At 42.0% G+C, this 14,357-nt stretch overlaps 2 protein-coding genes across 11 annotated transcripts in view; both read left to right on the forward strand.

Annotated features, from left to right (window-relative positions):
* Positions 1-40: 40 nt before the first annotated feature.
* Positions 41-8,843, forward strand: EXTL2 (exostosin like glycosyltransferase 2). Of its 8 annotated transcripts, none has more exons than XR_009274930.1 (6): positions 41-349; positions 1,922-1,989; positions 3,918-4,345; positions 4,885-4,985; positions 5,657-5,727; positions 6,318-6,476. XR_009274930.1 is itself a non-coding variant. In XM_058808386.1 (6 exons), the coding sequence occupies exons 4-6, from the start codon at positions 3,952-3,954 to the stop codon at positions 6,807-6,809; spliced, it is 957 nt and encodes a 318-aa protein (XP_058664369.1). In that variant the 5' UTR covers positions 41-349; positions 1,742-1,989; positions 3,524-3,605; positions 3,918-3,951; the 3' UTR covers positions 6,810-8,843. The 8 variants fall into 8 exon arrangements, 7 of the variants coding, with proteins under 7 accessions (XP_058664369.1, XP_058664370.1, XP_058664366.1 ...); XM_058808386.1 differs by lacking the exon at positions 4,885-4,985 and adding an exon at positions 3,524-3,605 and having other exon boundaries at positions 1,742-1,989; positions 6,318-8,843; XM_058808387.1 differs by lacking the exon at positions 4,885-4,985 and adding an exon at positions 3,524-3,605 and having other exon boundaries at positions 6,318-8,843.
* A 2,790-nt stretch (positions 8,844-11,633) lies between these two features.
* The window catches only part of CDC14A (cell division cycle 14A), a 48,935-nt gene continuing 46,211 nt past the window's right edge, over positions 11,634-14,357 (forward strand). For all 3 annotated transcript variants that reach the window (XM_058808401.1, XM_058808399.1, XM_058808398.1), the window contains exons 1-2: positions 11,634-11,914; positions 12,356-12,446. In XM_058808401.1, coding sequence (XP_058664384.1) covers positions 11,809-11,914; positions 12,356-12,446 — 197 coding nt within the window. In that variant the 5' untranslated portion in view covers positions 11,634-11,808. The remainder of the gene's footprint in view (positions 11,915-12,355; positions 12,447-14,357) is intronic.

Below are 14,357 nucleotides of genomic sequence, written 5' to 3' on the forward strand. Positions count from 1 at the left end.
GTGCAGCTGTTGTGGCAGTGCTCGGCACGGGGCGGGGGCGGCGGAGCAGCGCGCTCGCCGTGTGACAGCCAGAGCCGCCGGGGCGCTCCGCCCGCTCAGGACCCTGCACTACAACCCGGAGCCTGCCGGGAGGAAGCGCAGGGACGCACCGCAGGAAGCGGGCACGGCGCCGCCGCCGTAGCGCTGCCGCGGTCCCGCACGGCCGCCCCTGAGTCACCGGAGCGGCTTGTGCGGGGCTGAGCGGCGGGGCTGGGCCGGTGCCTCCTCCGCCCTGCCCTGCCGTGCTGCCGGTGACCCCTGGGAAGCACAACCCGGCCGGAGGAAGCGGCGATAGCGGCGCCTGCGGAACGTGAGCGAAGCTGTGGGCGAGGGGCGATGAGCGGGGCGTGCGGTGCCGGGCGGTGCTGCTGCCTGGCTGCACCCAACTACTGCGGGGTGCTGTCAGGAGGTGTTGCCCCCCAAGGGAGGGGACCCCGTTCGAGAACTGTTTTTCTTGAAACGAGGATTAAAATAGTGGTCGTTCATGTAGGGATTTTATTTTCGTCAATTTTCTGTTCTCTGCAGGTAGTATTGTATGATTTTTAAAAAGACGTCAATCTGGCATTGAAATTTCATAACTTAATTGGCAAAACTTATCTGCATTGGCTTGTTGGAAAGTGCCGTGATGCTAATTTTAAAACACCTAAATAGACCTTTATTTTGAGAACATATAGTAATATCATTATTGTCTATCACTACACCTATTGTAAGCACTAGAAGGTATGGCAATCAAAGTCTCATAAACAGCAAGCAGTATTTATATTCTCATTTTAAGTACGCTTTTAAAGTTGAATTAATCATTACAATAGCATTGGTAAGTGTTGCAACTAGGTTGCAAACTACTGAAAGAGGATCTGAGGTTCACTTCTTCAAAAGCACATTTGATGGGAATGTAGTGGACGTTGTAAATGCTGTGTTGCCACTGCTGCTAATAACTTTTAGAAGTCAGGCATGATTGTTCCCTATGAAACGAAGCAACCAGAACAAGCAGTAGCTTCTGGAAATAGTTTCAGTGACCTCTTGTCACAAAGTAATAGTAAGATTTGATCTCAGATTTGGGGAGACCTGTATATGTGGACATATTCAGATTGGTGTACACACAAATAACGAATCTATAGTTTTAAGAAGCAAACTTATATAGCCCTAACAAATTACTCTTATGGAATTTCTTAGAGGTTCAGTTATTCAACAAATTATTGTGCTCTAAGCTTTCATAGTACCATTCTCAAATTAAAATTAATGATTCTTTGCTTGTTTGGTGAGTTTTAAAAGAACAAAGATCTCTCCAACAACCTAGGAGCACAGCTTTCCTATATTGCTGTCCTGAGTCCTGTATATGCTTCTTTTATGTGCTTGCACTTATATTTTCCAAGCTGCCAAACCTCATGGGAAGAGCAAAATGCTGTGTCTTAAACCTCTGATACAGCTGGTAATTTTAGTGAGAATGTGAAGGGGATGACTCAGAAAATAAAATATTATTGAGATAAAATTTTATTTGCCTGGCTGTGGTAGCCAAATATTTTTAGTGGTGCCTGCTGAGCACAGGAACACCTGTCAGGTTCTGAAGACCTACTTGTGTCTCCACAGCTGAACTTAGGGATGGAACACACAGACATAGCAGTGGCACAGAGCAGCAATTTTACAAGCAGAGAAACAGATTGTTCTTTTCTTTTTAACCATCTGGTGTTATGACTTCTTTCAGGAATGTTCTTTGAAAGGCAGAGATAATTATTCAACTGAGCATTAGGAAAAGGAATGGGATAATTGCCTTGAATGCATCTATCAGTCAATAATTGGAGGACCTTTTGCTTGTAAAAGAATGCTGGGTAGCATGTGGATAACTGTTGATCTCCAGTTATAGAGTCCCTTTAATTTCCAGCAGATTCGAAGATCACAAACATCTGCCCTGTAAAAACAAGCTGGGAAAACAATCCTACTGACAACAATGAGGTAAGTTGTGAGGTGTTTTATACTAAAATAATTGACATTCATATTTTGAAGCAGGTTATTTCCACTTTGGAAAGAAATTATTCAAAATTCTGTGGAAAAAAGAAAAGATACACACAGATACTCTCTCAAAAATTGCACTTGTTTGGCTGTCCTGATGACTGACTTTGATCAGAATTCCCTGCTGGAAACCTAGAAATTACTCACAGAGTAACATGAATAATATGCATACATGAGTAATGGTATTAAAGTAATATGTATGGATGAGTTAGTAGCAAGCTTAGAATGTTCATCTTCTATTCAGTTTATACCAGTCTTTCAAGTAAAGAAGGAGAAAAGGAAAACTGTAGGAAGTGCAACAAAGACAAGTGCCAAACTCTGCGCCTAGACAGACAGACTGGGGAATGAGAGGCTGGAGAGCAGTGCCATGGAAAGGGACATGGGAGGCCTGGTCAATGGCAAGAGCCAGCAGTGCAGTGGCAGCCAGGAGGGACATCCCTGTCCTGGGGCACCAGGGACAGCACAGCCAGCCAGGAAGGGAGGGATTGTCCTGCTGTGCGCTGATGCAGCCTCACCTTATGGTTGTTCTGTGCAGTTTTATAAGAATACAGTAAAAGAAGGATATAAAGCTGTTAGAGAGTGTCCAAAGAAGAGCTACAAAGATGGTGAAGGGCCTTGAGGAGAAACTGTCTGAGGAGTGGCTGAGGTCCCTTGCTCTGTTCAGCCTGGAGGAGAAGGGTCTGTGAGGCCTCCCAGCTGCTTACAGCTTCTGAACTAGGGGAAGTGGAGGGGCAAAGCATCGATGTCATGGCTCTGGTGACCAGGGACAAGACTCAAGGGAATGGCATGAAGCTGTGGCAGGGGGTTTAGGCTGGGTAGTAGGAAATATCTGGCTATCTTAGCCAGAGGGTGGTTGGGCACTGGAACAGGCTTCCCAGGGAAATCATCACAGCACCAAGCCTGATGGGTTTGGACAGTGCCTTCAGGCACATGGTGGAATTTTGGGGCCTTTCCTGTGCAGGGCGAGGAGCTGGACTTCAGTGATCCTCATGAGTCCCTTCCAACTCAGGATATCCTATCACTGTGTGAAGAACATTTGAGGGGCTGTCTTTCTAGAAGCTGCTTTTTAAGAGCTTCTGTTTAGTTCTAAGATCACAATGATCCAGAAACCTCTGCCTTAAACTACATCTACACTCACAGTTAATTGATAGGTAAGACCTTGCATCTGGCATTGCCTATTTCTCACAAGTTCTAGATGTATCAGTTCAGCTGTTGCTGAGGTTGTTCATTCCTGTATTACTCCATCTGGCATGTTTTTTTGCTCTAGCTGTGTGTTATAACCTTAGTGTGATCAGCATCACATTTTCTGTACTGATTACCATTACCAAGCAGGTGTACAAACTATTGACAAAATGTCCAGCAAATCAGTTATAAAAATTGTTCCTTCTGTGTGGTGCTTGAGAAAAAGTGAGCATTTTATTTCCTCCTTCCTGCCAGAGTTTTTGAGAAGGCATCTTCTCTCCTTTTTGCTTCCCAGTTAAGGTAGAGCTCCTGTAATGCTGAAAATTGAATCTCTGTACCAATTTGCTTTCTACTTTCAGCTGGATAGACTTGGTGAGGTATGTAAATGTTCAATCAAAAATTTACTACTGAGAAAATAAGAAATAATGAACACTCTAAAGAGCTACTCTAGATTTATTTCACAAAACAATGAAATTCAAACTTAACCAAGAAGAGTGAAAAGCAAGTAAACACAGAAACTGGATACCAGAAACACCTGTCTTGACAGCTGTAAGTAATTTGCAAAAGAGCTGAAGTTCTCCTTATTTACTTATTTAAATGAAAATGTACTTAATATTTTGGGAGTTTTGATCAAGAGAGAAAACTGTACATGGGTTTAATGACTTCCTTTCCTGTTGCTTGTTTTCAAGGTGGTTTCACTTGTGTAAGCTTCCAGGAAGAGTTATGGGAATCCGCCTGCTGCGCTTCACCTCTGTGGTGATCATCGTCCTGCTCCTTGTGGCAGGTGCTTTAACAGCTTTGCTTCCCACTATCAAAGATGACAAATTGCCCAACTCTAGAAGGGAACCCAAAACCCAGACTCAGTCTGCCCTGGATTCATTCACTCTTATTATGCAGACATACAATAGAACTGACTTACTGCTAAAGCTTTTAAATCATTATCAAGCAATCCCCCACCTACATAAAGTAATTGTGGTGTGGAACAACATTGGTGAGAAGACACCAGAGGAAATGTGGAATTCCTTGGGGCCTCATCCTGTCCCTGTTGTCTTTAAAGTTCAAACTGTAAATCGTATGAGAAACAGACTGCAGAATTTCCTTGACCTGGAAACAAAAGGTAATCAGCAGTTCATAACACTATTACTAATATTATTTTCATGCTTGAAATCTGAATTAAAAGAGAGATAGTTTTGTTATAATGTGTAATAAATCAATGGATCTTGTGGACCACTTCATAGAATGTGGGTAGTATAGAAGAACCCTGTGTTATGACATCAGGTGCACACCACCACCAGGCTGTCAGTGAAGAGTAAAGGAAAGAAAAGAGGAATATCAAATGCATTTCAAGGTCTTTTGCAACAGTTCTCCATTTCTTTGTGAGGCAGACATAGGTAGTTCAGCTACGCTTCCTTCTGTACCATAAACTGAAATTCAAAATGCATGTTATTTGTTGAGTGTCTGCATAATCTGGACTTAAGTCATCTGGTAAAGATTTGATTTAGTCCATTCCTCTTAAGACTAAATTCTCAAGCATGTTCTGCTCTTCTGAGAAACTTCCTCCCCAGCTGTCTGGCTTTCTATCTCAAATGACACACCCTTTTATTTAAGAGTACCTTCTCCAGTCTCCTGGGTATTCATCTAAATATTCTTCCTAAGCTCTTTCTAGGACGTGTACAACAATAAATCCTGTTTGTTTCAAGTGGAAAAAACCCCAATATGTTGCATTACAGACCTGACCTTACTCATGATTAGTAAAGGTAATTGTATTTATTGCCCCCTTCCTATCATGCCTGCTAGTCCAAACACATGATTTCTAGGAAGACACTGGAAACTTCAACTTCCCAAGTGTTTTACTTATTGTAGTAAGATCTGTGCTAACTGCAAACTTTAAAAGTTTTAATGCATCTGCAGTTCAGATCTAAGAGTATCCTTCCTTTTCCACTTCCTGGTAGTCTTTTGTCTAAAACTTAAGGCAGAGTCTTCCTTCTGTAGTTCTTAATACTGAATGTTGCCTGGGCAATTTAACTTGCTTAAGTAGTGTATATGCTACAGAAAAGTATCTAACTCTATTCTACTTGTATCTTTACACAAGATTAGTAGAATTTTAAGTTGCTTTGCCAAACACTCCCAAGTTTTCTAACATGTATTTCTCCAGCTGTACTACAGATGATCAAAGGTTGCTGAGTTTTGTAACAGCCTGGCAAATAATCTAGAACTTAGGTTTGCTTCCAGTTGCCACAAAGCTGTAACCTTGCTTTAGCTTTGAAATCTAATTATGTTTTACCAATCTACTTTCAAGGAATTGCAATTCAGCTTAATAGTTGTAGAAATTTTATATTTCATTTGTCAAATATTGTGCTGCATATTGTGCTCATGTATTTAATCTTTTGATCAATTGAATGTTTTTCTCTCATTTTCCTCCCTTCAGCTGTTTTAATGATGGATGATGACACACTAGTCAGTGCTCATGACCTTGCTTTTGCCTTTTCCGTTTGGCAGGTAATGTTTTGCATCTTGGCAGGCAGTATTTTTGAGCTGCACTTGAGATTAATGGTTTTAGTTAGAGCAATACTGTATCATATGACTTTTAACATTGTTTTACCATTGTTTTTCTAGCTTTCAAGTTAGATTTTAGGAAGTTTGAAGTGTAAAATAGAAATTGCAAAGTTTCTAAAATTTGGGTTTTAGTAATATCTGTGACTTTAAAATTTTAGCTCTTATTTTACAAAACCATGAAGTTGCTAACTGCTGACTTTATTTAAATGCATAGTACTCTGTGTGTTTTATTTTGTAAAACACGAGAAATTGTCTGTAGAGTTAATTTCTGTGCCAAATACACAGCTGCCAATTGTGGGTAGATGTTTTGTTGGCACTATGTGATGTGGAATGAGGCAGACTATCAGTTTTGTGGAACTGTATTTAATTGCAACATTTATGCAGATCAAAGGGACCATATGCCAACAATTTAATTCTTTCCTGGCAATAATGTTGTCCTCCTTTCATTTAAAAAAATCCATAAATCTCTCTTACGAGTGCACTTAAGTGAACCCCACACTGTGAAATGTGTTGAATTTCTTTTTCTCTTTCAGCAATTTCCAGAGCATATAGTGGGATTTGTTCCTAGAAAGCACATTTCCACTCCTTCAGGCGTCTACAGTTATGGCAGCTTTGAGCTGCAGAACCCTGGCTTTGGCAATGGAGATCAGTACTCCATGGTGCTCATCGGTGCAGCATTTTTTCACAGCGGCTATTTGGAAGACTTTCAACAGCAGCCAGAAGCAGTTCATGCCTTAATAGATGAAACTCAAAACTGTGATGATATTGCCATGAATTTTCTGGTAGCCAAGCATACTGGAAAGCCTTCAGGAGTGTTTGTGAAGCCGGTTGACATAAGAAATTTAGAAAAGGACACTAACAGTGGCTATTCTGGAATGTGGCACCGAGCAGAGCATTTGTTACAGAGATCCTACTGTGTAAATAAACTCGTTAATATTTATGATGGCATGCCCTTAAAATATTCTAATATCATGATTTCTCAGTTTGGTTTTCCTAATTATGCCAATCACAAAAATAAGATGTAAGCCAATGAATTTAAGGTGTTAAATGTTAAACAATACTCAGTGAATTATACTGAGTTCAAGGAGAGAAGAAGGTGTAATTACTGCATCTTGGCCATCCCTCTTTGTAGCCTCTGATTTTGTCTCCAGTAAGCTTTTTATGTATTTTCTTTCCTTTCTAACTAATTCACAAAGATAAGTTTTGAGAAAAATTAAAGAATATATAATCATGCTTAGCTGTGATAAAATCATCCTCTTTCCTTAAAACCTGAAAAGCTACTCTAATGAATTAGGTCAGTTCTTCAGAAATGTGCAGACAGAAATGCACTCCTATTCTTCAGATCTTAACATTTGGATTTTTTTTTCCCTTAAATATACCTATCCAGTGAAATGAGGTCTAGGCATATTTGTGACAGTTATATTTTGAGATGCTTCCTTGCCTTCCCACTCCTCAGCTGCTCCTACCCAGTTTCCAGTGAAGCTGTAGAAGAGCTACAGTGAACTGCTGGCCAGGCTTCTGGCCTCCTGTACAAACCCTCCTGAAGTCTGTATATAAGCTACTTGGTGTTCTGAGATGTTCTTGAAGCTGCTATGAAAGCCAGAAGAGTACCTCACCTTAATCTCAGATAGTCCTTAAACCATTGCCTACAATATCTACTCCTGCTCAGTTAATGGAAAATGATCTCTGATGTGGCTTTTTTTTCTATTATTGATTTGCCTGGAGTTGCTGAAACATTGCAAGCAGCTGAAAGGTAAATCCTAGAGGTTGGAAATATAAGAAACATGAATACATGAAATATGAAACTTATATAAGCAGCCAGAAGAAGAGGATGGAATGTTACTTATTAATATTCCCTTAGTACTTAGTTTTATTTTGATATTTTGCATATACATTGTTACAAACACGCACCCAGGAAAATCCTCAATTAGTTAAAATTTTCTTATTTACAGTTCCTAGTAAGAGCAGGGTGTTCAACATTTATTACAGTGTACATTTTGTAATTTTACAGGTCTACTGTTTTTTTAGCTACTTTTTCAATGAGTATTTACTTTTTAGTTCCCTTTTTCCTCTGTTTTTGGTGGCTATGACAACAGAGTTAAAATGTACAATACAGGGGTAAAGCATTATGAAAAAAAGTACTTTAAGGTACAGTGATATTTGACAGGGATGGACTATTATCAGTCTCTGAATTCCCTGACATTATTTCTAGCAAGAAACAGAGCTGCTGTTAATGGCTTTTGTTGGATTGGGACTCTGTAATTCTGGAAACCTTCTATTGACATAGGGCAAACCTTTTCCAATGAAGTTGCAGGAGGATTGGGATTTTTTATTTTTTTATGTGTATGGCGGAGAGAATAAAAGACTGTGATTTTCCTGGGTCACAGAATCAGATTTGACATCCAAAGCAGATTTAGTTTCATCTGCATCAGCTTTTAATTGATTCTTCGAATCAGTTCAAAGGTAGCTGTGGGCAACCAGTCACGGCTAATACCTGGTACAAAAATAGCATCTGCACAAATGGTATATAATTCTGTCATGTTTTGTAATAAGTTAGCTGAAAAAAACAGTGAAAATATGACAAGTTCTTTACAGCAGGGTGTGAGTCTTTGGGGGAATGAAGGAATCTTTTGCCTTGGTCTATCAGTATTAAAGGATTTGATTTCTGTTCAGTGAAGTCTTCCTAGTAGTTTTGTAAGATTTAAAAGGCAGAATCTTAACATGGCAATGTAGAGTCTGCTTAATTTTGTTGTAATAGTGAAAAGTAGTTTTTAATTATTGTGTTGTAGTGCTAAGTAGTATACAAACAGGTCTATGATCTTTCCAGAAATGCAAATTTCCATTATTTCTGTTCTGTGCAGTATCAGCTAGAGTTGTGAAGACTCACAGTCATTAACCTTATTTTTGAAATGTGAAATGAACTGTCAACTCAGCCAAACCTTAGTATTGGGCTCTTTGTTGGAGCAAGTGAGTTGTTTTGATTTCTTCTGTATCAGTGAAAGAATTAATAGAACAAGCTTTTAATGATAATGTTCCATTTAATTTGCTCCATTGTAAAATAAAATACAGAAAGCAGACTTGTGATGTGTTTATTCTCAGGTTATTGACCAAAATTTTTAGTGTTAAGATGTCTAAAGTAAGCTCACAGTTTGCATACTCATGAGAAGCACCAAGATTTCTTTTTTTTTTTTTTAAATGTGTACTTGTTGGCACATACATTAATTTAATTTAGGTAAGGCCTACTTATGAAGGAAGAAAAGGCATAAAATAACCAACAGCCTTAATCATTTAGTCTTAGCAAAGAAAATACTAAGATAGGACTTAAGCTCCAGCCATAATTCACTGTACTTTGGAACCAAAAGGGGTTATTTGCTTATTTTTTAAAAGTGGATTTTTTTATCCCTTGGCAGTTATAAAAATGTCTTAGGATTCTTTACTGAAAATACATTACCAAAAAGTTATATTTTAAACAAAATAATATGTATGTGATTATTTATTTGAGAGGTTATCTATGTCATTTGATAATATTTTGGAGTCTAAACAGAATCATCACCACCTCTGAATGTTCTGTTGAAATTACAGTTAATGCAACACAGGATTTTAAACACGGTATCTAAAATACATATTTTTAAACATCTGTGATAAAAAAGGATATAGTGCTAAAATGCACAAAAAAATGCTTCTTTACAAAAAAATGCCACAAGATGTCACTGCAGCCTTGTATTTGATCTCAAATGTTAAAACGAGTACATAGTATTAATTAGAATAACTAAGTTGTACTAGTTTAAAATATTCTTAAAGCTAGCATTTTAAAAAGTGAAATTTGTGAAATAATCATACTAATAGCTATGACACACTACTGGAATTGAAAAAGCACAGAGGTTATTTTGCACATATTTTTACAGGGAAGAAAAGAAGTGTTTATTTCTGATGCTTACAAAGGCTGCAGCTAATTGCCACCAATGAGAACTTTTCTACAATGAAAAATGAAATTTTCACTTTGCAGAAGACATACAAGCAGTATACAAGAATGTGACAGCTGGGCTTCAGCATCTAGTAATATTTACCTCCTAGATTCACCAGTTTAGCTGGATGGGTTTACATATCTTAGGCTTTATCACAAACTGTTTCTATAGATTCTGGACACTGGATAGTAGGCTGTAGACTGCTCTATCTCTTCTTCTGTTGCCCAAGAGTGTTGCTAAAGTTATTTCAAGTATGCTCATTCAAACTCCCCTTAAGCAGAGTACAGCACTGACTTAGAAATGTGTTACATTGAACTGTAGTGAAAGTCTGAGTAAAAAAGGGCATTAAAAAATTGCAGTTCTGGACAATATACCTTAATACCTCGTCTCTTACACAGGGTACAGTAGCCCTCAGAAAATTGCTTGTAAATAAAAAAACCACTAGTGAAATACTTGATTTTGTTAAGAGTTACACACAAGTGAAAGTTGTAAAGAACAATCTAAAGTAAAATAAACACTCGTTTCCATGAAAAGGTACAACCCTCCAACAACCTTTATTTAATTTGCTGCTACATAAGACTGCAGTCTCATTCTTGTGAACATCTTGTATGAAATAGTACAACTGAAAATGAGCTTTTCTCAGGTTTCAGAATCAGGCACAAACAGGGTCAAATTTAGCACATTACTTTTGGAGCTTTTCCAAAAAAGTTGAAAAAAAGCAGTGTAAGAACACAGGTACAAAGCATTAGATTCAACACAAAAATTAAGCAAAACCAAAACTGCAGTGTCTTCGGTAGTCCTTCACCTTATTTGTAAAGCTTTAAAGATTATCCAGTGTTTATGACACTAGATTAAAAACTGAGGAGTCAGAAGCGTTTCATACTCATGTTTAGCATCATTAGCAGACACACCAGGATTAACTGTATGCAGTAGGTTATTTATAGTGTTAGGGAAAGCTGGTGATACAAATGTGAACCTCAGGGCTGCATATGGCTTTTATTACAACATCTTTAAAAGGAGTGGATTTTTTTTGCTTGTTCGGGGGAAGAGTGACTTTTTTTAACCCCCTTTTTTATCTCCTCGAGGAACCTCTTCGTTGCAACCTTTGCTTTAGTTGTAAAACGGAGACGGACAGTCTGCCCTGTTTGGCACCTACAATTCCTTCTAAAGGGGAGAGGCGGAAGAACGCGCGCAGAGCTCGAACCTGCGTCTCAGGAGAGCTCCGCGCCTCAGCCGTGCGCGGCTTCTCCCGCGGCCCGCAAGCGGCTCCCGGCACCGCCCGGGCGGGAAGCGGCGACTGCGGGGGGCCTGGGGCGGGGCGCTCCCCGGGGCGCCGCCAGCTCATTGGCTGCAGGAGTAACAGAGCGGCCTCTGATTGGTCAACCGACCTGTCTGTCACGACAAAGGGTGTCCCAGGTAGCGCCATGGGCGCTCCGCCGGCTCCCCTGCGCCTGAGGCGGCCCCGCCGCTCCGCCTGGCCCTGTCCGGAGCCCGCCCGCGCCGCTGAGGCAGCGCTCCGGCTCAGCCCCGCTCCAAGCTGTATGCGACACCCGCCCGGTGCCCGTGGGGCGCTCTGCCACGGGCCGCCCCCGGGCGGGGAAAAGCAGCCCCAGAGCAGCGGGGCGCGGCGGTGCTGCCCGGGCAGGCGGGGCGGAGGGCGGGGCGGTGCCGGGCTCAGGGCCGCTGCCTGCCGGAGCAGGAGCGCTGCCGGGCCGGGGAGCGGGGGGAGCGCGGGGGGCCGGTCACTCGCAGCGTCAGCCCTGGGCCGGGCGACACAAAGGCTCCGTAACGCGGTTGCCAGAGCGCCGCCGGTCGCCTGGTAACCGCCCGCTGCCGCTTTATCCGGGGGCGTCTCCTGGCTGGGGGCGGGGTGGAGCTGGAGTCTCTGCGGGCGCTTGCCCGTCGTGTCCCGGGGCTCTTCTCGGCTCCGCTCCCGCTCCTATGCGGGCTGCGGCCGCTGCGTTCGCAGCACCCTGGGCCCTCGCGGGCGGCCCCTCTGGCCGGTGGGTCGCGTCCCTCCGAGCGCGCCCCGGCCCCGCCGGCGCTGCTCCAGAGCGCCATGAGCTCGGAGCCGCCCCGCGCCTCGCTATTCCGGGCCCTCTTTAAGATGGAGCCGGCGGCAGCCGCCTCCGAAGTGCTGTTGGGAGCCTCGGAGTTCGTGAAAGGTGAGAGCGGGGCGGGAGCCGCCCCATCCCCTGCCCGCGGGGTCCCGGAGCCTCCCCCTGCGAGGAAACTCGCTGGCTTCTATACCGCCTTCCCCCGGCTCTGCAGCCTGCCCGGCTCGGCCCCGGCCCCTTTGCCCGGCGGGTTTCGCGGGCTGCCCGCCCCGGCTGCCGCGGGCGCCCCGGCGCCGCTTTCCCCGCGCTCCGGGCGAGGCGCGGGGCCGGCACCTGTTGCTGCGCGCTGCTCGCGGGGCCGGAGCCGCTGCCGAGGGGCTCCCGGCAGGGCAGGGCCCGCGGGCAGACCGCTCCGGGCGCTCCCGCCGCCGCTCACGCAGCAGAAAAAGGAGCGGCGGAGCCTCTTCCGCCCCGCGGTGACAGGCGTGCCCCGAGGCGGCGGCCGGCTGCCTTCGTTGACCGACGCTGAGCCTCTTATCTGTCTTTCAGATCGGCTGTACTTCGCTACTTTACGCACTAAACCGAAAAGTACCGTAAATACCCACTACTTCTGTACCGATGAGGAGCTAGTCTATGAAAAGTAAGTGTTGTGGTTTGCATATTCAAAGTGATCACCTGAGAGTCTCCCCAACACACTTTGATATATTCTATAGAATATTTTTGCCCCATTGGGTTACTTGCATAGAATATGAGAATGAATTTAGTCCAAATGTATTTATTTATTAGCTCAAACTAGTTTAACAAGGTGATGCTTAAAAAAAGACCCATAAAAATAACTGCAAGGCCAGTTAAATGGCTTAAGTCGTGGCTGAGCTCAAAGAAGGATATGTGAGCCTTGTAAGATTTGTTTAAAACATGCAGGTCTATTTGGACTAATCACACTTTATTGAATGGTGTCTTAAGTAGAAGACTTATTTGGCAGGAATAGATAAACAGTAGTTTGTTTTATATTTCCTGTAGTTTCCTGTATAGAGAGTATGAAGTTTACAGAACCATAAGAATGCAATGTTTAGATGTGCTCTTGAAGAGCATCTGCAACTTCTTTTATAACTCTGGTTTTATTAGAGGATTTTGAGATAGCACTTCTTGATGGCTTTTGTATCTTTAGAACAGCATAAAAAATATTTTCTATGTAGTAAAAGGTTCATGTTTGTAAGACACTGACTTCATCTAGAAGGTAAAAAATAAAACTGATTATAGTTTTGAATACTATTTAAGTACACAAAAAACACCAAACAAATAAAGTAATCACTCTGTGCTGTGGCTAAAAAGTTGGTGCTTTGGACTGCATTTCCAGACCAACTGTTTCCTGTGTGATGGTATATCCCTACCTGCTTGACACGGACTTGGCTGCAGCAGAAGTGAAACAAAAAGTGTGTTCCTATTTTACGCATAACTTGCTTTCCAAATGATTTGAAGCAATTATGAGCATCAACCATTCTTCCCTCCTTTCTCCAGTGACCAGCACTGCTTCTGTGAAGATGTAAACCAATATTCCTTGGTTTTTAGCTTATTTTCTTTGCACAGCTTCTTGTTTCAGGGTATCTTTTCTAGACGTTTTCTTATCTTTAAGCTGTGTGTCTTCTACTGGAGTTCCCAATGGTTTATTCTGAAAACTGACTTTTGTAATGGGCTGCTTGGGCTGGGAGTAAGTTCTTTAATGATCATTAAGGAATTTTGATTGGAAGGGACCTTTGGAGTATCCCAAGGGAAGGTTGACCTAATATTGAAAGCAGAACTCAATTGGGGAAGGTCCTGAGCAATTTGTGTGGTATGAAAGTGTTACATTTGCATTAAGAAGGGAAACTTGTTTCTCTTCCAGACTTCAGTATTATGTTTTATTTCTTAATGTGCTTTTAGGAAGTGTGAAGGACTCTTGGGTGGCATTTGATGTTGTGGGTGAGAAGGGGATTAGTTCTGTACTGTTAGTTACAGATGGCTGTACTAACCAAGGCCTGTAACTGAGGCATTAGTTTAATTAGTTTAAAAGTGTCATATTAAAAAAAAAAAGTACTGAGAAATTTGAGAAGGTGTGGAGGAGAAAGTAATTTTCTTTAATATGTAAAGGAAATTCTGTAGGTATATTCCTTAAGTCAGTGTTAACGACCTATGAAGGTGTAACCTGATACCAGATGTAATTACTGGGTAATGAAAGGAGGCAAAGTTTCCTTTATCTACTAGGGCACAACTAAAGACTTTGAACACATAACTCCTGGTGTATGTTTTGAATTGATGGTTCCTAATCTGTTTGGCCCATTTTAAAGTTGTTGTCCTGTATCTGATACCATAAAGATATTCTCCCTTTTGTGCTCATAAAATGCTGAAATGTGATATGAAAATAAGTGACAGTTACCAGGTGGTATCAAGGAATTGTGTAATAACCTTTTACATATCATTGCCAAACTTTTCCCTGGTATTTGTATTGCAGCACCCATACCTATCAGTGTCTGCAATATTTGGTAATGCCTGATCTTAATTTTTTTCTTTTTTT

The sequence above is a fragment of the Ammospiza caudacuta genome, chromosome 7, assembly GCF_027887145.1.
Source record: "Ammospiza caudacuta isolate bAmmCau1 chromosome 7, bAmmCau1.pri, whole genome shotgun sequence".
Taxonomy (NCBI): domain Eukaryota; kingdom Metazoa; phylum Chordata; class Aves; order Passeriformes; family Passerellidae; genus Ammospiza; species Ammospiza caudacuta.

Bases quoted from the DNA above. Each gene is read 5' to 3' on its own strand.
- EXTL2 (XM_058808383.1), top strand. The intron at 4,346-5,656 runs GTAATCAGCAGT...TCCTCCCTTCAG, and splicing joins CCTTGACCTGGAAACAAAAG to CTGTTTTAATGATGGATGAT. The intron at 5,728-6,317 runs GTAATGTTTTGC...TTTCTCTTTCAG, and splicing joins TTGCCTTTTCCGTTTGGCAG to CAATTTCCAGAGCATATAGT.